The sequence below is a fragment of the Argiope bruennichi genome, chromosome 1 (genome assembly GCF_947563725.1).
Source record: "Argiope bruennichi chromosome 1, qqArgBrue1.1, whole genome shotgun sequence".
NCBI classification, from domain to species: domain Eukaryota; kingdom Metazoa; phylum Arthropoda; class Arachnida; order Araneae; family Araneidae; genus Argiope; species Argiope bruennichi.
In genome coordinates, this window is record NC_079151.1 from 118,698,677 (window position 1) to 118,724,247 (window position 25,571).

The window sequence follows — 25,571 nt, forward strand, 5'->3', positions numbered from 1 at the left end:
TCGCCAGTGGGGTTTGGAGTCCTTTTTCACGGCTGTAGTATCCCTTGGTCTAATAACGTTCGCTATCTAGGCATTCAGTTTGCTTCAACCTTGTCTTTCCGTTCACATATCGACCAGATCAGAACTAAAGCCTTTAAAAAGTTAAATGTGATCAAAAGTTTGGCTGCTCCCAGATGGGGTGCAAACGCATCTAATTTGATAAACATTTGCAATGCGTGCATTACACAATCCATGGAATTTGGAGCACATACGGTTGGCATGATGAATAAAGCTGGTTTTGCAGCTTTACAAACGATTCAAAACAACATCCTTCGTTTTGCTCTTGGACTCCCACGGTGGACACCTATCCCAATTTTATTTAAAATATCAAATGAAATAAATATGAGACTTAGGTTTGAAAAGAAAAACGTGTTATTCTTTGTTAATCAGTTCTCAGCCCGCGAATACACTGAAGTTTCGAGATCAATTTCCGAGGTGAAGTCTGTAATCTCTAACCGCATTTTCCAAAGACTTCCCTGCGCAGGCACTTTAGAAGAATATTGCCATCAAAAAAACCTGTCCCTGGACCAAATAATCCCGATTATGGTCCCGGTTAGTTGGGATGATTGTGAACATTTTACCATTAAAACCCATGACTTCGGCTTCCAACAAAAGAGCTTGGATTCGACTACAATTAAACGTTTGTTCGCCGAGTTCAAATCACAGCTATCCCCAAATCAAATTATACTGGCCACAGACGCATCCAAGAATGAAAATTCTACTGCGGTGGCGGCTATAAACTGCTCCTCGAAGGAAGTCATTAAGGGAACGGTTCACAACATTAACTCGGTGTTTTCAGGGGAGGGTTTTGCCATAGCTCTGGCTGTAATGAACTTTGTCAAAGAACATAAAGACTATATTTTATTGACTGACAGTTTATCTAATTTGACAGCCCTGAGATGCCTAAATTTCCATTCTCCCAAAAGTGCCCTTTTTGTGGCCCGCGTTATATTTGATGCCTTAAAGACATGTTCCTCGTTAGAACTGATATACACTCCTGCCCACGTGGGAATTGCAGAAAATGAACGGGCTGATGATTTAGCTAAGCAAGCGTTAACTTCTTCAAATATTTGTGACTGGATCTCGCCCGAAGACGCTTGTTCAATTTATACTAAAATCGTACGACATAAACAAGATTTAGAATGGGAAAATTCTAAATACTATGAAAAATACAAATGGCTTGTTTCTTTCAATCTTAAAAAACTTAAGTTATCTAGACGTAATGAGGTTTTAATATTACGATTAATATCTAGGACTCTTCCAGTAAATGCAGTTCTTCATAAATGTAGGCTCATTGAATCACCAAATTGTGCCCATTGCCAGATTCCAGAAACTTGTGAACATTTTGTTCTTTCTTGCAGTAGATACGAGTCAGCGAGAAATTCTCTCCGTGCTAAGTTGGGTTGTGTTCCACTCTCTTTTGACTGGATTTGTGATTTCTCCGTACAGGGTCGTGATAAAGTGAAGGCTATGTTGGCTTTCTTTGTGGCTTCTGACAGATTTTAAAAAATTTTTGTGATATTCGAGTTTTGATTTTTGTGAACCCGGCACAAGCTAAGAATCCGTTCAGGAGCATACGCCGGAAAACAAACCTCATTCCTTCCTTCCTTTGAATTAGGTTATTGCTAACTTTTTTTCGAAAAAAGTTCGAAAAGCACAAAAATGTAGCTTTTGATAGTTATACATTGGCAGTTATAGTTATTAATTTGATGTGAGCTGTATCGTGGCAGTTACTTGAACTGATTTTTTTTTTCAAAAATTCCCGTTTAATTATTATTTTTCATTTATATGTTAAGTTAAAATTCTTCTCTTAGTTTCTGATTTGTGTTTATTAATTTACAAACATCATTTTATTTATAAAAATTATTTGTTTTGCAGTTGTGAACAAAAATAGATCATTAATTTTTATTTCTATTATTTAATTGTACAAGAATTTTAAATATGTTAACCCAAACAATAAAACTTGTTAAGTTGAAAGGCAAGACCGGAACAATCGTTAGAGAACATTATCTAAGGGATGATATTCCATGCTACAGTCCTCTTTGTAAAAATTGCCCATCAAATAATATAGGTAAGTTGTTTTACCCAATTTAAAGCCATTCAAAGAATTCTTATGGATTTTAGGTATAAAAGTTCACAACAAAAATTTTCTGTATATAAAAAATAGAATAAAGAAAAATTTTTAAAAAAGATTTACATTCCAGTTTTTTTTTTAATTTATTACATTTAAATTATGGGGTGCAAAGCAAAGTGGGGTCACATATTTGAATTTTGGAATAAAAAAAAACTGCATAGAGTATATCTCAGAGAAAGGATATTTTTCAATTTTAATTTAGAAAACAATTCTCAAATTCATCACGATGTTTAATATTTGAAATATCAATGACTTCTTTTATTATCCTGTTTATATGTATCATTGAATTTGCAAAGAATTTTTATGCATAGAAAGAATCATGGAATGTTTTCCTAACAGAAATAATAGTTTAGGAATTAAGTGAGTATTAAGAATCTTTTTAGTAGAATTTTGCAAAATATAACTATTATTACATTCTCACGTTCCTAGCTTGATAAATTAATGAGGAAAAAAAATTTAAGTTCCAAATGTAACTTACAAATACATACCAAAAAAAATTTGATATTTGAAATATTTTGTTCTTAAGTGTTATCCATATTCCAGCAATTAATTATCAAAAATTGCATGCTAATAATTTCTTTCAGAACTAAAATGGGAATCTGTCTACAAGTGGCATGCGGTTAATGATAAATTCATCAATGACATGTGGTTAATATTTAATGCTTGTAATTTTTAGAGGGTAAAGGCATTTTTTTTTATATCCTATTTTTTTAAAATTTTGGTTTTTAAACCTATAAATTCTAATTCTGTTTAATAAGCTTCATGTCTTATGATGTAATGTTATTAATAATAATAAAAAAATATTTTTTTTATGCTTGTCAGTTGTAATGGTTACCAAAAAGCACCAAGAAAAAATTTCACTGATTTAGCGATTTGAATCTTCAAACTATGTAGCATCCGATTTGCAATTTCAAAATTTTGCATTATAAATGATAATTCACTTGAGTATATTGTTACAAACCTGTAATTTTGCTTCCTAGTACAAATAGTGTCATCATAGGAAAGACCCTTTTACAGTCATCTATATTGGATGTTGTCAGATGCCGAGACAGTGATCCCAGAGCTTGGCAACGAATTTGGCGACAAAATGGATAATACTTGAAACTTCGAGAATTTAGTTGATCTGTCCATTAGGAACCAAGATACGTCTGATTGGTCTTGAAGATTCTAACCCCGCCTGCTGGAACTATAAAAGACCGGCACTCTCAAGCTGTCTGTGCGTCGAGTGTCGTCGAGAGTCACCGTCATGAATTGAATTGTAATCGGAGTCATCGACAAGTAACGAGTCTTTCAGAGGATAGCGAAGAAACAGCGGAGTGCCAGCATTGCGTGGAGCAAGTGCTGAACTGCTCCACGCAATCTGCTCCATCCTGTTGTCTACTGTGGAAGCAGCATTGTATCTGTTGTGTAATAGCCAGTTGTGGGAAGTAGTGAGTCAGCAACTAAAGTGAGAAATTCAGCTGTTGGAGAGACCGTAGAGTGAAGCTCCAAGGATCCCCTCTCCTGCTGGATTCTGTTTAGCCGTTTCATGTGCTATGGACGATTACTACTTGTGGGCTATTGTGTGCTGTGCTGTGTTCATCTCTGCTGTAAATATTTGTCTTCTGTGTATTCGTCGTCTTGTATTTGTCTCTTCGTGTAAATAAACATCGTTGTGTTTCTACTGAGGTTTGCTGATTTTGTTTTCACACCATGTCACAACCACTCTCTAAACAAACCCGGCGGTGAGGAGAAATCCGCAAAAATATTTTTATAACTTGGGAAAAAATTTTCTTGACGCTTTTCATTCATCATTAAAACCGAATTGTACCAATTTTTTCTTACTTCATGTGATTATTTGCTTCATTAGTTTTTATAATTATTCATCCTTTTATTTGAGATACTAGTTCATTACAAACTTCTTAAACATTTACTATAATTTTGTATCAACAAAGTGGTTGATATAATAATAATTTATCTGAAAATGTAAACTAATTAGATTTATCCGAGATTCTTGCTTTTTAAAAAACATTATTTTAATTCCTTTTTTATGTTATTTTATTGTACAAAAATTTTTAGCTGCTTATGAACATATGTTTTTCTACTGCTGAACATATTACTCTTTATTAAATATGTGTGTGTGTTATGATATTTTTAATCTAACTTGAATCTTGATTAATTTCCTAACTTTTATCTTAAATTATTCCATGTTATTTTATTCTAAAATGTTCTCTTATTTCCTAATACAAATCCTACTTTTTATTTAATTATTTTTAACTCATGCTCATGAAAAATTGATGGCTATTGCAATTTCACACACTTTATATAAAATCCCTATCACTTACACCTTTTATTCAAAGATACCTAAGATTTCCTTTCCTAAGTTAGTATGTATCGAAGAAAACCCTATCAGGATCTCATAGTAAAATCACTGAAGGGAAAATTTGCTGTTGTGCTGCGATGTGAATAGAGACGTCTGGTCATTCTTTTTCCTTGTATAAATTATGACTTCCGTGGGGAAATAAATCGAAGTTAAATTTCATAAGCCTCTACCTTTCAGCAACATAACTGCCAAAATTATGTTTTATTTGGCAAAATTTTTTATTATATTATGTTTATATATATATGTAGGTTTGTGCATATGTGTATTATAAAAGAAATTGGATGAAATCTTTCACTTAATTTTTGAATGATATTGCATCCTATTTAATTTAAGATATGAACTAAATGTTGGTCACAATAAATTTCGCTATTTTTTCTTGTAACCCCTAATGTTCCATTTTTAACCTTTCTATTAATCAAGTGACATAATCCTTTCCTAAGCCATGTGAAAATATTTTGCACTAAATTTATCAATTTTTAAATGCCCGTAGAAAGTTATTTCAAATCTTTTATTGAACTGATAGCTGTTACCTTTAAATAACTTCAGAAACCGAGAAAAAATATTGATAAACAGTTGATCATATTTTATGGTTTTAAGTTGACTTTTAAATAATTATTATTGTTTGATTTGAAATAATAAAATGCCAATACTTAATACTGTTTCCAAACTTTTCACTGGAACAAATTTGCCAATATTCAAATTTCTTATTGCAAACTTTAATAAAGTGTCTTGATTTGTTAATTTGTTTATTAAAATAACTATCAAATTATTTTTATTTAATTTGCCATTTGGGAGTAATACTTTTCTTAAACCAATCTCACAAATATTTAATATACCATTAATGTGAAAAAAAATGGCTCTTTAAACCCTTAGCTGCTAGCAAATTCTTGCACGATATACTTCTCAGTGTTTTCTGATCTTCTTGATACATCTTCGTAATGGCCCTTACAGACACCTCCCTCCCATTCTATGGGCACATTCTAAGTGACCCCTTGTATAATGTGATTAACCATAGTTATACAGAAGAAATACATTATATATAAAGAGAGAGAAAGTTACAGTGAAACTTCGCTTAAGTGACATAATTTGTTTCTGAATCATACTCCTTAAGCAAAGTAATTTCTTTCAAAAAAAATTCTATGAAGAAGAGAATACATTCCATTCCAAGAACAAAGTTCACAAATTTATAAAAGTGTAATTTATTATTTATAATGCATTATTATTATTATTATTTTTCAAAAAAGCTAGCTAAAAACTTTTTTTTTGGCTACATTTCAAAATTTGCAAAAATGACATTATTGTTTAATGAATTTATAGCTTGTATACTGGTTTACTACTGCCCTATGAGGGTGATGATTTTCAATGTACAATACAATAATTTCCCATTTATTATGTTGCAATAACTCCTTCACTACAATGTTGAGGTTATTATTTCTTCTTATCTTGACCAAATCTAATCCACAACTTTTTGTCGTGGCACACAAAGCAGCTCCATAAGCTCTTCATTAATTATGCCTATGATTTACCATCAGCTCATCAATGCTATTGTTTTTTCTGCCTCAGTAACTATAATCTTAGCCAAAGATACAATCTCATCAGTCAAGGCTTTAACGATACTTACTCAAATTCCTCATAATTGTGTGCCTATCCTGCCAAAACTGTTTCCATCCAAAAATAAGAATTTTCTTCAAACAAGCTTTCATAATATGCTGATACATGAAATACAGACCAATCCTGCATAGGATGTCTCCCTACAATCATTCTGCAAAACATTTCTTTTTAAAATAGTCATTTTTTTTAACATTTTTTTTCCTCCTTATGGAAATTATTTGTTATGTGATATACTTACTAAGCAAGGTTTGGCTGTATTTTATTTACTCTTTTAAGGATGTGTGCATATGACATTGTATATATATTATAGACACCCCTACAAACTCCCAGTGCTGTTAAAAGATTATCTCTGTTTCTTTTTACTTTGATCTCTTTGGAATGTAACTGTTATTATCCTTTTCTGATTTCTAAGTAAAATTATGTTACTTCAATATTAATCTGGTTAATGTACATGGTTATTGAAAACAAGTATGCCAATTACAAATGGCTATAACTTTCCTGAAAACAACAAATACATAATACAGAAAAAGTTTATTTGTATACATAGTGCTGGCCTTGAGTAACTTTTTTTGGTCATACAGGTAATACTGATGTGATAATCATTTCATTACCAAGTGAAACATTCTCTCTATATATTTTCCATTTATACACAATTGTGTGCATAGAATTCACTATTCAAAAATAATATAGACAAAAGAAGTAATTTCAGAAATAGATAACCAGAAGCAAAATATGCATGTAATGAACAAACATCTTTCATAATTTTGATGTGAAATAGTTTATGAAGGGATGTTGCCTATCAAGGAAAATCACCTAGTGCCATTATCCTGTAATCTGTTGCGATTTGTTCTTCCTATTATTTTTTACAAGAAAGTTATATCAATTTTTAATCATTATAGTTGTTTTGAATGACCCTGCATTTAACTCTCTCTATTTTTTTATATGTCAATGCTACTAATGTCAGTATGATTTTTCTTTATAGGTTCAAAAAATATCCAGCTTGCTGAAAATGCCACACATTATGCCATTCCTTGCTATGACATTGTTCAGAATTATTTAGAGTTGCTGGAATTCCAAGAATTGAAGGGCCTTATCATTTTGCAAACCATTGCTTCAAAGGTAAATGAATTTCGTTATTTAATTTTATGTACACTAGGTTATTTTAAATCATAATAGTAAGTGTGATGACAAAATTGGGGAATGGAGAAAATTAGGTCTTTTCATTATAAAGTTAATTTGATAAGAATCATTAATAGCTTCTTTTTATAAAATTAATTGGGTTTCTTAAAAATACTCTGCTATTATTTTATTTATGAATTACTGTAATAATGTAGTAAATGGTATTTATTTCTTTTTTATTGTAAGTTAATGCAATTTAAACAAAGAATAACAATATAATTAATATAAGATTTCAGAATGTACAATAAGAAATTACTATTTAGTGTTGATATTTGTTCAATATAATTGTGGTATCAACAACTCAAGGTTCCTTTTAATTTCTTTATTGAAACTCTTTATTTATATGTGTCGAAAATTTATTCATAAATGTTTCAATAAAATTCAATAAAATAGTTTATAAGCATTATAAATGTATTTTAGAATAATTCTTATCTTATACTAATATATTTTTCATTGTAGACTGTTCAAAGTTCTGGTGTTCGTACTTTCAATCGTCTTCTAAATATCTGTAAAGATATCCGCCGTGGCAGTATTATTTTTCTTAATGAAAATTGTCAAAAGTCATATGTTCCAAGAAAAATATCAGAATCCCTTGAAGAATGGTTTAATAAGTATGTTCTTTTCGAGAATTGGAATGATATATTTGCATGCATGATCAAATTATAAATATTGATTCATTTGCTACTATTTTGTAAAATTTCCTACTGTATTATTGGGCTGTAATCCAGGCCCTTCTTTAATTCAAAAGTGCCTAAAAATTTAATATACTGATTTTGTACTAAAGTCAACCAAAAATTTTTTTAAATTTTAAATGTGTTAAAAATAAATTTGAGCTTAGAGCTTGATTGCTGGCTATCTTGTTACAAGGCCTAAACTTATTTTTATTTATATATGCATACATAATATGATTCCAAAGAATTCAATTGTTAAAACTAATTATGTATATATGACTAGAAATTATGGATGTTGGCTTTCAGAATTCTTTTTTGAAAAATTGTAAGGTATTAATTAGAGAAAGATGAACTCCTCATTGCTGCTCTGTTACTTTGTTCATTAAGTATTTGTAGTGATTGTCATTGTTCTAGTGAAGCATTAAATTATTCTATCTGAGTTCATGCTCATTTGTCTTGACAACTTTGCCCTTTTTGGATTTGAATCAAGGTTTTTATATTGTATCATAAAAATCTCATGCTAAAAATCATCCATCTAGCACATATTTTTTGAATTATTATGTTGACTTGCACTCAAATAGAATGGTATTAGAGGTATATTTAAAATCCTAGACAGAAAACCACAGGCCAAATTAAGTCCATCTAGTTCTTTGCAACTTCAAATTGCTATATTCACATGAACATAACCAGACAGTCAGACTCACTCTTAGATTTTTTCATCTAAAATTTGATGCACATCTGCAGTTGGAGGCCGCATGCAGAATTTCTCCATTCTCGCTTGTGTTTATGAGTCTTCATGTTCGCTGAAACTGATAATTGCAATTCCAAAAAAGACTTGTTTAAGATTCAAAGAAATCTAAATTATGGAAATTCACCAAATATGGGCATAATATACTCAATGAAGGAAAGAGGTATAATGATGGTTCTTTTTAATTTCCGCCAGATCTTTATTTCTCTTCTAGTTAAAACTACTTATATGATAGGATATTAAAAGCATTGTCAAAATCCTTAGAAAAAAAATTTTTTTGATGTAGTTTATTATTCTGGTTGTACACATAAATTTCATAAGAAATAATTATCCCCATCACTGAAAAAGTTTGTTTTTTATCATGTTAGAGCCAACTCAGGCACACACACAAATAAAAAAAAAATTTTTTTAAACACCCCAAAATGAGCTTTTACGATCAAATCATAAATATTTAAACTTGGTTACAATAATGAGTTTTATCTATATATAGCAACAACTTTTTTAAACAATATTTTAACATTTTTCCTACTACAATTATCACAAAGGTTTTACATATTAAAACATTAAAGAATATATTATAGATTCAAATGTGAGAAAAGCAATTAATTTAAGTATTTACAAATAGGTAGTGAAGTTTTGTATGGTCTATGGGTTTCTCCTCCCTTTTTACTTTTGTACAGCTTTTACTTTTTGTGCAGGTCTTGTTTGAATTATACATTTAATTAAAATTACTTTAAACTTGAAGGAGGTTCCAAAAACTAAGCATGTACAACTCTTTCAGAACTTCTTACAAAGTAGTTCTAAAACCTTCCAAATAGTTTATTATTTCAATCTAAGAACATTGAGCCATATATTGTTGGCTTTTAAATGGGTAATCTGTATGTTTTCTTGCATTAATGAAGATTTTTTTATTCAAAGACAATTTAATATGGAATTTTTAGAAAATCCGGCAATAGCTACGAGTTAAAACTTCAGAGATAAGCATAAAAGAGCTGTTTATTTTGAAAATGGGGCAAGTCCACTTTTTGTTATTGAGAGATATTTAAAGGTTTGCATTTCAATGAATTTAAAAATATTGGTAAGTATTAACAGATATATTTTTTGTATTTTGTAGTACCAGATAATGTAAGTTTATAATCCAATAGTGCTTATTAAAAAACGTAAGAGTTTCATTATAACTAAATGGACTTGCCCCACTTTCAAAATAAAGGGCTCAAATAGTGAAGAAAGCTGATCATGCCATTTGGAGAGTTAATATGGATTCATAGTCTTTCCTAAGAATATATATGAAAAACTCTTCAGTGGATATTGATTAAAATAATTAAAGTGGAAAAACTACTATTGTTTGCAAAAAAAGTATTTACTCCATTTATACTACTTTTGAGAGGAAAGAAAAAAAGGGCATTTATTTATAAAGATAATAACTAACTATAAAGTCAGTTAAAAGTTTAATGATAAACAGGCTTCCATGCTTCAATGATTATACTTTTTATATGTTTAAAAAATTTTGTTCATTTAAAATTTCAAATAAATATAACAATGTTAGTATAGGATAACAATTTTATATTTCTACTGATATTCTATAAACATTTGTATTTTGTATGCTTTCTTATCATAAAAATAATATTTACTGCTATGTTTTGTATTTGAAAAGATTTAGTTTTAAGAACAGTTTGGGTTAAAGAGGATTTTTATTTTATTTTAAAATGCTTATATGCATGCATGTATTTTCAAAAAGATATAATGTTAAAAAATAATCAAGATTAACTTCAATATTTTATATTACATGATAATCCTCTTTATATTTTAGATGTTGTGCACAAGCAGCAAACTTCTATGCTGAACATTTAAAAGGGACTATTCCCATTATTTTGATATCAGAAAATGTTGAGGTATTGAACTAATTTTAGTAAAAATATAAAAGGTTTTTTTCTTTTATGACTCGTTTGTTTATTGTTTAATCAAAAGTTTTTTGGTGAATTTTTCTTTTAAATTTCATTTTATAAACTAATCTAAACATTTTTAATTCCTAATACTATATTGTTGATATTTTATAATATTTATTGTTTGCAAGAGTTGTCTATCAAAGAGATGTACTAATCATTTAATAATTTATTTTTTAAGTGAATTTTAAGAGAAAAAAATTTTTAATCATGAAGGTAAAGAATAAAGTAACAATTCAAATTTCTGAATGAAGTTTTTATGATTATCTTAAAATTTAAGAGTTCCAATTCTTAACTTGATTAATTTCTATGATCTCATTTTAATTTATTTTAGTTTTTAAAATAAAGTATTGATTTGTTTATAAATTTTTGTTCTATGATTTTTTTTTTTCTATACAGATGTTTTGTCACTCTTGCTATGCATTTTTAAAAAATTCCTTTATTACTCTAAATTGTAATTTTTACCAAAATAACATTCTATTTAAAAATTGATATGGTATCTCTCATAAAATAACCTTATCAGTTAGGTTTTTAAAACTAATATATCTATATATTCACATTGCCTAAATATTTTTAGGTGTTTAGGAGAATTTATTTTGACTTTTTCTTTCCATTATTTTGGTATATTGTTATCTTTCTATTTCAACAAAAGTAAATTTTACTTGTTACAATCCATCATTTCCTCTAAATAGCTGTTTGCAAGTGGATTGTGACAATAGAAATTGTATTGATTCTAAGAAGAATCTAGTTTTCTTACAATATTTTAAATTGAAATCTATTTTTAAAAACCTTTCAGCATGCTCTAAATTGCAATAGGTGAAAATGACTTTTCTGTCATTTTTTTCCCTCACCTGAAATATTAAAATTTAAGAATTTATTGATTTATTAAGAATAACTTATTTGTGATCATTTAATAAAAAACTATTTATTTTTATGTGAAAATTCATGTTCAACTATTTGAAGTGTTTTAGAATCGCTTGTAATAAATAAAATTTATGTAGAATCTTGAAAAATTTTCCTAATCAGTACTTTTTTGCTATATGTAATGCTTCTTAAGCATTGTAACATGTGTATTACTTAATACAATTTTTGTAGGCTTATAAACCTCTGGTGCAACATGAATCTATTAAAGTATATTCTATGAGAGAATATTTGGAAAATATGTGGAAAGATGTTGAATCAATTCTGCCTCTTTTTGAATCCTTGCATCTAGCACTTTCTACTGGAACAGTAAAAGGTGCTGCTTTTTTTCCCCTAACTAAAATTTGTCTTGTTTATAATTTAATCTTTTATTTCTTATTTAAATAGTAATATTGTTCTTGATTTGGATTAGATGTTCCTTTAATTATTTAATGTTTGATTATAAATAAATTACATCAAAATATTTGTTTTATTATTGAATATATATTTAATATGTTTTCTTACAATTCCTCTAATTATTTTATTTCAAAATGAGGTCACATTTAGTTATAGAATACAAGGAAATTGAGCAATGAATTGATTCGGTTTTATTCAAACTCAAATAAACAGTTTAGTTTATTCAAATTCTTTTAAAGTGATACAGCTGTGTATCAATTAATAATTATTTAAGTGTCAAAAGACTTTTCATTCAAAAAGTGCCTGTTAGTGCTACCTGGGATTGTGTTCATTAGAACTACAGTATCCCAGAAAATATTTTTGAAATCTATTTAGTTATTTGTAACATTATTTCAACTTTTTAAAAATTTTAATAATTTTATGAAATTATTAAATAGAAATAGTTTATTATTTCTATTCCATAATCATAATTTGGCTTCAAAAATATTTGATATCTCTGTAAAACTCAAAAAAATCAAAATACACTTCAAATTGTTTTGCATGCCTGAAATATGTGTTCAAAATTATGCTTTTGTAAGTAAAAATGGCACTTCTATTCTCTTCTGACATTGTAGAATTAGTTTATCTCATTTAATTAAAAGACAGTTCAGAAATTAGCTCTTTTACTTATTTATTTTATTAATTTATTCTCCTTTCACTTTTCTAAACTATTTTTGATGTAATTTTATTATTATTTAGCTCTCATATTTAAGTAAGGCTCTTCTTGTTTATTAGATTTTTATTTTATTTTTTTTTAAATGAGAAAGTAAGCTTATTTAGAATTATATCTTTAGATCAGCATTCTTCCGTTTGTCATGCACAGACATTAAATATTACTTATTTAAATTATTAACCCTTTTTTTATTTAAGTTATTCATATTTAAAATTCAGAAAATGTGACAATAAAGGATAAAAATTATGTTTTAACAGAAGTTTAAAACTCATCAAATTCCATTTGCAACAATGCTTATTTTTGAATTGATGAGCTACCACTAACATGTATTTATACAAATTATTAAAAAAAATGTTAATAATAAAAGTTGTTTTTGTAAAAGTTATTTTTATATTTATAAGCATAAAAAAATTCAGTATAGTAGTCTTAATAAGCACCTTAATTTCATAATATAAAAGCATATATTTAGTTGGAGACTAAGTAATTATGGTACAAATGTTATATTCATCTTATTTCTGTATATAAATGATAGAAAATTATATCTATGCATTAATTTTTTTATAGATTTGTCAAAATCGTATGACAATCATTTATCAGCTGATGTATTAGAAGCAGGCATCAAAGCTGGTCGTTATTTCAGAGGCTATTTAAGAGTGAATAAGCATAATGCTTCTGAGGAGGCTTTTGTAACTACATCCAAGTTAGTCATTTTCATTTTAATCTCTATATTCCTGTTTTAAGAACTGAATTTAAATCTGAATTCGGTAACTTTTTTTTTTCTCGTTCTTTTCTCTAAAGCAAAATGTGCCTATATTGATAAGCAGTTCATAAGATAAAATCAATGGCATTTTCTTATGTAAATCAAATTAGTAATATTGTTCAGCTAGTAGTATGAAGCAGTCTAAGGTAAAATAATTTTTTAGGATTATTTGAAATTTAGTTTTTGAACTTCTGTTTTATTTTAATATTTCTCCATTTGTTTCAGGTAATTATCAATTTGGTTCGGTGAATTATAACATATTATTTAATTTGGTAATTAAAGTTCTAATTTTCTGAAAATGCCTTTATTCATATATGAAAGTAAATTAATATTTATTATAAAGATTAGACACATAGTGCTAGGTCATTTTTGGTAACCATCTAGTTCATCAAGAATAGGGTTGCATTTAGTGTCTGTTAAGTCTTTTATATATAACTTCATGTCCATGATTACCTCAGGGGAGGAGGGAGCACCTTCTAAACTTTAAATTGTGGCAGACATTAAAGCTATATTATTTTAATCATCCAACATATGTTCTATTCATTGTATACATGAAACATTTTAATTAAAACAAATCTCATGATATCATAATGCTGCTAAAAATATAACGATCTAGTTCATCTATTTTCTAATTTTCAGTGTACTTAACTTCAATTTCCTATTCTTTATGTAGACAGGTCGTAAGTAGAATTCTTCTTCCTTACTTTTCAGAACTAGAAGAAAGTAATGTATTTAAATATTTGGGAATACATTGAAAATGGTTTGCATTTCAGTTTAACAATAAAATCTATAACTGAAAATGATACAAAAAAAAAATTTATTTGTTAAAATTCGGGAAAATTTGAAAAACAATTAAATTGCCATCATTAAAAAACAATTTTTAAATTGGTATAAAGTTGTTTTTTTTTTTCAATAATATTTTCAGGATTATTACAAAAAAATTCCAAAATTTTCGTTAATATTTCATTATTTAAAATAATTTTTAATGTACATATTCTCACTTTCCAAAATTTAGCTGTATACACCTTATACCTTTGATGATCTGTTTATCCATATATCTCTAATAATCTGCCTTATAGAGCATAAATATACACAGATGTTTACAGACACATATGCATATTTATTAATAGAAATATATATTATTTGTCTGAAACAAAAAAGTCTGTCATCAGATGCTAAAATTTTATATTTGACATAGCTGGAAAAACTCTTTTTAGGTAAGGAACAAATCTAAATATTTCATGATATCTGTGTTATTGAATATATACGAATCTTTGTGAAATCTACATTATATAAATATGTAGTTTTGCCAGTATTGGCTCTCCTGCTTTAAAATTTTGCCATAACATCATATCAAAGATTGTTTTTCAATCTAATGATGAATTGTACTAAGAAATGACTCATTTATTGCTGAAAGACTCAAAACTATAAAAAATAAATTATTGCATGCATTATTTCACATTAAAATCAACTATTTTTTTAATGATAAAAGAAATATTGTTTTATAGACTATTTTGAATTATCCTTTTTCACCTTTTACATCAAATTAACTTTTTTTCAGTTTTTTACATCAAATTAATTCTTAATAAAATTTTTGAATGAATTTTACTTATAACAATATGGGAGAATTTCAGTTCGACAATCAAAAAACTTATTGTCCATATGGAAATTATATTTATTTTAATTGCCCCTTCTGTTTATTTTATTTCTCACTTGTACATGAAATACTTTTAAAAAGTTGTTTCCTCAAAAATATTTTTTAAATTTATTTCAGAACAGCCTTAAAAGATGTGGGAGATATTTTTATCAGTGGTATGGTTGATAGAAATCGAGCTATTCATGGTGATGAAGTAGTTGTAGAGCTGCTGCCTGAAAATCAGTGGAAATCCAGGTGTTTGAAGTTGGTGGATAATACAAATGACTCAAAAGGCAAGCAGATATATCATTTTATAAGAGATTAAATTTATAGTTCAATACACTGTGTTTCCTGAAATTAAGAAATTTAAGTTATACTTTACAGACTTTTACATAGATTGCAAATTGCAGAAATATGGCTATCATTAATTTATAAATGTTCAGGGCAAATTAATGCCAATAAATGCTATAATATTAATTTTATTTCTAAAATTCACTGTTTTTCTGGGTTTCCATTACTGTACTACATGCTTGATATTGCTTGTGATATTGATATTGCTTGATAATCAAAATGCAATGTGTCAAAAACCTCAAACAATAAAATATAGAGAATTTCAATAAAATAGCATGAACCCTTAGCAACATATGGCATTTTATAACAACACACAACAATTGCATGTCACCAACTTGACTCTTGATTTTGCCAAAATTTATTAATTTAAAATCTTCATTTTTTTCATGTGTTATTATTAATTGTTATATTTTAAGAAAATCCTTTTCTTCAATAATATGTTACTTAGAAATCTCATTGCTGTGCCATTATTCTATTCATCTGTTATGCCTGGAAGTTAAGAACCTTGAGTTTAAGCACTTCATGACACTCCCCTTAAATCAATCACATGCAATAATTTGAAAGCAAGTGTATTTAATATATTCCAAGTTTTTTGTAATTAATAGAATGCTTTATTTTATATACCACATTTTGATACAGCAATAATAACATGCTCAAAAAAGTTTAGATTTACTAAGCAAGGATTTTATATCAACTTAAACTCGTGTTTTTTAACCTCTAAATTATGATCAATTATATTATTAACTTACTTTTGGTACCACACCCATTGCTATAACACTGTGATTGATACCAGAGTATTTTTTTTTTTTTAATATTTTGAATTTTTAACAATAAAACTACTAATGGTGAAATCTTAAAAGTTCTAAATCATTCTAATTTACGACTTACTATACTGTCAACAGTTAATTTTGCTTTCCTGTAATTTATTTACTGAGATATTATCACTGAATGTTCTCCTTTATGGTGAACAGTCCTCCATTTGTGAATTTTGTCCTCCCTCAAAAGGGATTTGATATTTGAAGATTTATTTGTGAAATTCTGTATTGAAACAAGCCGTTGCATGTGATATGAAGGGTTAATATTTAGCATGTTAAAGTATGCTTATTTATAATATGAAATATTATAATGTTTTGCATTGATCATATTACAGTTTATTATGTATGTTTATTGCAATGAAAAAAGTTTCTTCTATCTAGTGTCTTTTTTTTTTTTTTTTTTTTTTTCTTTTTTTTTCATTCAGTTTTTTTATATTCTTCTTTTCATTGTGAAAGAGCTGGTCACCTTATCAAATAAGATTGTTTGATTGGTTCACATCAAATCAATTGGTAAAGACTACAATACATAAATATTTATTTTCACACTACATATTGATATTGCTGTCTTTGCACAAAAGAAGTAAAAATAAAATGATTGCTTATTAAAAAGAAAATATTAACTGATTACACAGTGAATTCACACTGTACAAAAAGTATTTTCCTTATATCTTTCTGCTGGTATGGTATGGAAATATGGAGAGGATGTTCAATTCTTATCTTTATGTTATCAAGTGTTTTGAATTTTACATGCTTATTTGAATTCTTTGTAAACCATGTAGGAAATAATTTAACTTTAGTTTTTATTTAATATCGTTTGTATAAAACAGCTTGTTAATGTCTTTTTTTTGTTGTTGTTCAAAGTATAATAGTATTTTATTGTATACATAAAATATTAGACAAAGATAGAACTTAAATTTTAATAAAATGTGTTTATACTTCTTAATTAATTTTAAACAATTAATGAAACCAAATTACGCATCATCATATTTCAGAATTACCAGGTCCATTTGCAACTAGTTTGTGTTGCTCAAATAGGATGCTAATCTAATCAATCAGTTTTCTTCATGAGAAACTACTAAATTTGGTGTCATTCTATACTTAATATAGTCGTCAATTAATAAAAAACCAAATAAAGTTTTTTTTAATGACTAGTCTTTTTTCATAAGATTTTTTTGAGCTGTTGTTCAAATTTTTATACATAAGATTTTTAAAAAAAATCTTTTTTTAAAAATACTAGAAGTTTTCATTTTTTATTTTAGTAATTTATTTTAATGAGATAAAACGGCATCAGAAAATCCAGTTCTGTTTTTGTACAAATTTATGATTATTCAGAAGAAAAAAAAATAAAAGCATGTAAGAAAAGATACAAAAATGTTAAAAAGATACATGGAATTTATTATGCATTAATGTGCATGGCATTAGTGATATTGAATTCAGCCTTCTTAATTTTTGAAATTGCAAACTTTTATTCAAGAGAGTATACATAAGGTATAATTTATTTATTTATTTATTTTCTATTTATTCTTTTCAATAATATTTTTCAACTTTTTTTTTTTTTTTGTTATTGTTGAGGATACAATATTGATTACAGTATCTGTATTACAAGATGTTAAGTATTTTCTCAACAATTTTTAATGAGATAATATGAAATAAAGAGGAAAGAATTTTAAAATAGATTGTAGTGCAGCATATAACTTTTATTTATCTAATCAAACCATTTGCAAAAGAAAACAAGTGTTCAGCTTTTTTTGATGCCATAATTACAAAAGCTTATCAAATTAAAAATTATTCCAAAAAAAAGATAGAATTATTGAATTTTTGTTTTAAAATAAGCTGTTTAATCCAATTAAATCATATGTCAATGATATATTTGTATGAAATTCCTATTCATAATTCTGAGTTATCAATAGCTTCTGATGATAATGATGATGAAAACCAAGCTTCATCACTTATACTTCCCACTGGCAAAGTTGTTGGAGTCCTTGAAAGATGCTGGAGAAATTATGTGGCTACATTGCCTGAAGAAGATGTATGAAATTGTTTAGATATATTTTTTAATATTTTTGTACTCTTTTTTTTTTTTACATTTATTTATTCAACACACATTGCTTTTTTTTTAATTTGCAAATATGTAAACTTCCAGAGTTATTAAATTACATTTTTTTTTATATTACATAAAAATATTGAAAAAAAAAATCTGATTGCAAGACTTTTTAAAATAAAGTAAACGGGAATATTTTTATCTATTTTTTTAATGAATAAAAGTTTGAAAACTTTATCAAATTTAATATTTATATGAATGGATTGGAAATTCAATGACTAGATGTATTTTTTCTTTATAACTGATGACAAGGGAAAAAAGATTTAAACTTTATTGCCAGTGGAATCACTTTTTGATGATCCAAAATCTTGAGTAATGTCAATAGAACTGTCAATCATTATCAATAATCCCAAATAGATTTAATTTTCTCTAACAGAAACATTCAATAAATAAAATAATTTAAGCTTATAAGAAAGAATAATCCTCTAAACTTTATTCGGGATTATTTTAGATCTTGTTTTACATCTTATTCATTTTCTATTCTTCTTTTGATTCATTCCTTTCTATTGCCGGCAAGTTTTAAAGGCAATTATCATTAGAAAATAGCAATCGAAAATCAGTAGAATTCGATTTAGTACACTCATTAAATTGTGTTTTTATACTATATTCCACTTTCCTAGATTACACAAAAGTTTAATCCCCGGATCTTTGAGATATATAATACTTATTTATTATACCATTGACTGCAAAACTTTAGTTAAGATATTTCTCTTATTTTATTAATGGCCCTGATGATAAGTCTTTTGGATTCTTCTTGATCTGAAATTAGGCTATATCAAGGAAAATTCTTTTCTTTGGAAATCGAAAATTCTTCAATTTTGTAAAATCTCAAGACTTAGTTGATATTTTTAATTGATAACACAATTGATAAGAATTTTCTTTAGCAATTCTTTAGCATGATGAAACATTTTAAAATGTAAATGTTATTGTTGAGATTCCTGTTTTTTTAGATTTTTTTTTTTTTTATCTTTTATTGACATTTCTTTAAAAGTTCTTGAGATTGAGAGTTTTGATATCTAGATGTACATTTGACTACATGAATTATTAGATATTTTGAAAAGTGTTAATAGTTTTAAGTTTTCTATTATATATGCTTATTTTGTTTAGGTTACCAATCCAACATTCAAAAGTAAAGAAAGAATACTTGCTGTCCCTTACGATTATCGCATACCCAAAATACGTATAGCAACCAAACGAGCCGATGATATTCGTAATAAAAGGTAGTAAGAAAAGATATTTTCATTAATTTTCTTTTTATGCAAAGCATGAAACATATCTATAAATTATTTTTAAAAATATGTAAGGTATCGTGTGTGTGTATATATCTATATATGGTAGCATGAAATAATCCGATGGTAAGTCAAGTGATACTTTCTTGTATTTGATCATTCATCAATATTGTTACGAAATTTCCGGGTTCGTTTGGATAGTGGAAGTTATATGGTGTGGAGAACGCCCAATCAGCAGGCGGCAGTAGAAAATAAAACAACGACGTTTATTTACACGAAGACAGGACAGGACAGCACAAAGACGACAACTATATACAGCATAGAGGAGACAATTATCTTCAGCCGAGTATGCACACAGCAGCACACAACAAGACTCTACTGCAGACAGTAGCGCACAGCTTAGTTCAGCACTAGCTTGACTCCGTCGCTGCTATGCTAATCTCTGAAAGACCCGTTCTTTACCGTCGATTCCGACTACCCCCGGCAGCTGCAAACTGCCTCCTTTTATAGGTCTCAGGAGGCGGAGCTGGAAGCCTCCCAACCAATCAGGAACGTTCGAAGCGTATCTCGGTTCCTAATGGACGGATTGGGAAAATTTTCGATGTTTCGGGTATAATCTATTTTGGCGCCAAATTCGTCGCCAAGCTCTGGGACCTCCGACGCGACACCCGGACTCCGTCCAATACAGATGACTGTAAAACAGTCTTTCTGATGATGGAACCAACTATGCTGGGAAGCAGCATCACAGATTCGTAACAATATATTTCTATAACAGTTGGAACTGATTAACTCTCTAGGGAAATCATGAGAATCAAAAAGATGGTACAAGATTTGAGATTGGCAAAATGGCTTGCTACTTCGCAAACAACATTAATATGTTCCTGTTAATAACTCATGCACTTAGGCGCTGTATATAAAGAAAATCAATAAAAAATTATTAAAAATTGGAAAAAAAATACTATTTTTTTTCTCTAAATATCACCCCATATTTAAGCTTTGGATATTGTTACGGATTTCACCTGTAGTGGGTGTATGGTGTGAAAACACAACCATCAGGCCTCAGTAGAAAACAAGAGCGATGTTTATTAAACACAGGCAACGAATACAAAGACGACAACTATATACAGTCGAGACGTACACACAGGATAGCACACTACAGCTAACAGTGGCCCACAAGTAGTAATCGACCACAGCACACAAAGCGACCAGACAGAATCCAGCAGGAGAGAGTATCCTCGGAGCTTCGCTCTATGGTCTCTCCAAACGGCTGAAGTTCTCATTGTCTCCTCGCTTTAGCTGTATCCAACTGCCTACTCACTACGATATGATTAGCTACTCCACACACAACTTGATGCTGCTTCCACAATAGACAACAGAACTCGGCACACAACCCAGTTCAGCAATAGCTTGAGCGCGACATAATTCTGGCACTCCACCATTGCTTCGCTATCCTCTCGAGGATGCGTTACTTGTCGACGATTCCGATCTCGTTCATTGCAGCGTGAGACTGCCGGACTATTACTCTCCCAGGAGACGGCATGAGAAGGTTCTGGGCGTATCTCAGCTCCTACTGGCTGGATTTTTTAAATTCTCGAAATTTCCAGCATTATCGGTTTTGTCGCCAAATTCGTCGCCAAGCTCTGAGATCACTGCCGCGCCACTAGATCAGCACCCAAGAGGGCTGGTCGTAAAGCGGTCTTTCTTACGATGAAACTATTCGTGCTGAGAAGCAACATTGCAGGTTTGTAACAATATTGTATCTATAATATTACTTACAGAATTTCATTTTTCTTCTCCTTTTGAAATTACTTTTTTTCAAGTTTTGTTCTTTTCAGTAGTTTCTGTGAATATGTATAATAAAAAATTTGTCAACAATCTCTTACTTTCTTTTTGTTCATTCTGCATTTTTTTTTTCCAGAATTGTTGTTAGAATTGATGGTTGGGAGAAAGAATCACAGTACCCAAATGGACACTTTGTTCAATCTTTGGGTGAGATTGGTGACCTTGAAACTGAAATCCAATCCTTATTAATTGAGCATGATGTCTTTTTTCGAGAATTCGCTCAAAATTTGGTAATTATATCTTTTGGGGAATTTAGTTAGATTGTTGTCTTCAATAATTTGAGGCTCTTGTCTTTTTAATTGTTTTATTTTATTATATTTTCAAAATTTTAATCAAAGTCAGTTGCATTTTTTTTAAATTTGAATTAAGCCTTGAAAAATGTTATTTTTCCTTCAAAGATTATACCTTTCATTACACAGCTACAAAAAGATAAATTAGTCATATAAAATTTGTAATTATTATTTGGTTATTTCAAACACATTTAAATAATTGCTTTAACACTGTGTATTCTATTCAGGATAAAACACTGATGTTGAGTAACATATAATAATTTTCTAGTTAATAATAGAAATGTTTTCAAAATTTACCATTTAACTATTATTCAAGTCTAATATTTTATTTAAATAATAATTCAGTCATGAAATCAACAAAAATTGCCATACTTGACATTTATATAAATAGTGCTTAATCTGTCTATATGTGTTATTACAAAAGTTGACTCTTGGGATATGGCAAAAAAAGTCATACATTGATAATGATAAACAAGGCTTTAATCCACAAGAAAAAATTTCACTTGATTTGCATGGTAGCAAAATAAAACCAAATTATACACAAAGAACAACTCTAATAGAAATATAAGCAGACATCAAATGACTCATTCAAAAACCGTAATATTTCTCAGCGTGCACAGTAGAGCTCACTTCTTCAACATAACTTTTTTGAGCGAATTATTCCTCATTTGAGCGCTTTGCCTTTTGTAGTCTCTGAACTGGGATGGAATTATCTAAAACCTCTAAATCTCAGCTCCTAAGAATTTTTGTATTTTCCGGAACCTTCATATAACCTTATTTCCATTAAGAATATTTGCAAATCTCTCTAGCAGGGCAGTTAACAATATTATAATTTCATAACAATATATATGTATGTATTTATTCTAACATTTTTTTCAAATGGCTGAAGAGATTTTGATGAGACTTCTAGTTTCACATATTATCATTCATAGTGCAAAAGAATTTATGTAAAAGAATCCCATTCAGCTCAAATTCATTAATGGATGTTATCTTCATATCATCAACAAATGTAGAGTCGCTAATGCCATCTTTCTTTTTGGTATTGGCGACTTGACATTCTCTGCAAATATGAAGGGGTATCAATGTATGGATTTTATTCAAACGGAATTTTAATCCATCTTTCGTACTATGATCAATAATTTTTTCCTTTGGCTGACTAAAAATATAGTAGGGCTAATCAACCTAATCCAGTACATGTACCTCAGTATTGCATGGGTGGGATCATTTCAAAAAATTAATTAGATGTTGAAAAAATAAAAGGAAATGATTATATTTTTTAAAAAAATTATTAAAAGATGACAATATTTTATCAATAAAAAATATGGAAAAAAAGGTTCATTTTTATCAATATGGCATTGATCTTTTTCCTTACACCACAAAATTTTGGCAAGAAAAAATAGCTCATATAGTACAAAATGAAGTTGAAAAAAGAAATCTGAAAATCATATGATTTAATCATTTCTGTTAATGCAAACTTCAAAAATAGTATTAAATAGTACAAAAACAGTATTATTTGAATATAATTTAAGATAGAAGTTCTGAAAAAATCATTGTGCTTTTAAGAATTATTTACCATGAGATCTCAATATTTTTGTAGCTAAATGAACTTCCCACCTGTACTGCAGAGAATCCGTGGACTTTAGATTCAGATCAAATATCTAAACGTCGAGACCTTCGTGACTCTCATCTTATATTTAGCATTGATCCAAAAGGCTGTGAAGATGTAGATGATGCCTTATCAGTCAGGTAATACGAGTTTTATAACAGAAACTATTGCAATTTTTTGCATATCATTGAAGTGTTTGTGTTATAAATACCTTTTTTTAAAAAAAAAATATCATACTAATCATATTCTCTAATAAAAGGCAATTATTAAGGCTTTTATATTGAAAATATAAAACTTGTTACAATTTGAAGCTGGCTTATGCTTAAAAATTAATTAATATAAAGCTCCACATATTGAAATTGGTGACCATTACACTTGTTAATTCTCATCAATAATGTATCTTAATAATTTCTATTGTCCATTATTACCAACTGTTTATTATGGTATACAAGGTATTTATATTTTATTTAAATGCAAATTCTTATTTATGAATAAGAATTTAAAATATTTTATTCCAATTCTAGCATTCCATGTTAGGTAACATCGATTCTTAGAAAAAAAAATGCTTTTGTGATGGTAGATAGGTTTTTATTTCTATGATGCAAAGGTTGAACATTCTTCTCTATATTGTTCTAAACAGAGATATATTAATTCTCAGTGGTTACAATTTAAATATCTCAGTAGTTAGAATTAAAATATGAATTTTAATTACGTAGGAGCATTACATACGTGCTGCAGTGGCATGGTGGTGAGGTCGGGCCTTGAAGTCAGAGAGTTCTAGGTTCAGTTCCACCAAAGAACCATCCGCTGGTGGGGTGCGGAAGTTTGGAGAGAGGGGATGGCAGCTCAAGTGTCATCCTCGTCATCTGATTGCAGTTCAAAATGACGAGGTCCATCCCAAAAGCCCTAATGTAGCTTTAAAATCAGGATGTTAATATAACTAAACTAAACTAAAATTCATACAGGAGCAAATGCAAAAATGAAATTTCAAATAAAGATTTTAATAAAATATATTTCTTTTAGAAAATTTCATTTATGTTCGGAAGTATGCACTTCACATTGTAGATAGCTTAACTCAGTCCAATTTTTGCCCTGGATACTATATTTCTTACCAAATATAAAATTTGTCAAATTATAAAGGTGGAATTATATTGTGATAACTAAATTTAGGAAATTAATTTCACTTATTAAAAAAAAAGCTCACAATGATATATTTTTATGTAAATTAATATTTTTCTTTTGTTTGATTCAGAGTATTACCTGGTGGCAAATTAGAATTGGGGGTCCATATAGCAGATGTCACCCATTTTGTTCAAGAGTTATCAGTGGTTGATCTTGAGGCCAGGAGTAGATCCACATCTGTATATTTGCCTGATCGCCGATATGATATGCTTCCTCATGTGCTGAGTGGTAATTTGTGCTCATTGTTAGGAAATGTAGATCGGTAAGTTTCTTAATTTTTGCTTAAACATTTTTTGTCGTTGTGAATTTTTAAAAATTTTCAACTTGCAGAAAAGATATACAGATATAATTTATTGCTTAAAATGTATAGTTGCTGACATTTGTTTTTTAGTTATTCTGTAAGTGTTTTATGGAAACTTGATTCAAAATGCAAAGTGCAGGATGTGTGGTATGGAAGAACAATAATCAAGTCAAAATATAAACTTTGTTATGAGGTATGTGTTTTTATATATATCAAATTAAAATTATGGAAAATCAATTATTTTAAATTTTTTTAATAACAGACAAGTTTTTAGTCTTAATTTCTTTTTTTCAAAAACCTTAATATAGTTAGAAAAAAATTTTGTTTATGATTAATTAGGCTGCTCAAGATATATTGTATGGATCAACTGTTGAGAATATGCTTGCAGATATTCCAGAGCTGCAGGGACTTGATGACTGTGAATTAAATATGAGGTATGTTGACAGTATTTATATACTTTTAATTTTCTCTTTCTAAAACGTTCTGTTACATTTAGTTAAAAAACTTTGTTTATATTTTAATGCATATTAATTTATTTTTTTTCGTATGTAGAAATTATATATATATATATTTTTCATATTATTTACAAATAATTTTATTTAAGAGATAATCTCATATCAGTATTTCATTTACATGTTTATTTTGAAGTTAGATTAAAAAATAGAACTTTCTTTCTTACCATAAATTCAGAAAATTTTTCGATGATTTTTTTTAATCTTTTTTTCTATATTGTTAAGATATA

At 28.3% G+C, this 25,571-nt stretch overlaps 1 protein-coding gene across 1 annotated transcript in view; it reads left to right on the plus strand.

Annotated features, from left to right (window-relative positions):
- Positions 1 to 878: 878 nt before the first annotated feature.
- LOC129964590 (DIS3-like exonuclease 1) overlaps positions 879 to 25,571 on the plus strand; it is a 35,408-nt gene continuing 10,715 nt past the window's right edge. The window contains exons 1-14 of the mRNA XM_056079113.1: positions 879 to 2,110; positions 7,129 to 7,265; positions 7,785 to 7,936; positions 10,555 to 10,636; positions 11,783 to 11,924; positions 13,281 to 13,416; positions 15,251 to 15,405; positions 18,189 to 18,307; positions 19,487 to 19,599; positions 21,527 to 21,680; positions 23,338 to 23,486; positions 24,599 to 24,790; positions 24,920 to 25,022; positions 25,169 to 25,263. Of these exons, the coding sequence (XP_055935088.1) occupies positions 1,981 to 2,110; positions 7,129 to 7,265; positions 7,785 to 7,936; positions 10,555 to 10,636; positions 11,783 to 11,924; positions 13,281 to 13,416; positions 15,251 to 15,405; positions 18,189 to 18,307; positions 19,487 to 19,599; positions 21,527 to 21,680; positions 23,338 to 23,486; positions 24,599 to 24,790; positions 24,920 to 25,022; positions 25,169 to 25,263 (1,859 nt within the window). The 5' untranslated portion in view covers positions 879 to 1,980. The remainder of the gene's footprint in view (positions 2,111 to 7,128; positions 7,266 to 7,784; positions 7,937 to 10,554; positions 10,637 to 11,782; positions 11,925 to 13,280; positions 13,417 to 15,250; positions 15,406 to 18,188; positions 18,308 to 19,486; positions 19,600 to 21,526; positions 21,681 to 23,337; positions 23,487 to 24,598; positions 24,791 to 24,919; positions 25,023 to 25,168; positions 25,264 to 25,571) is intronic.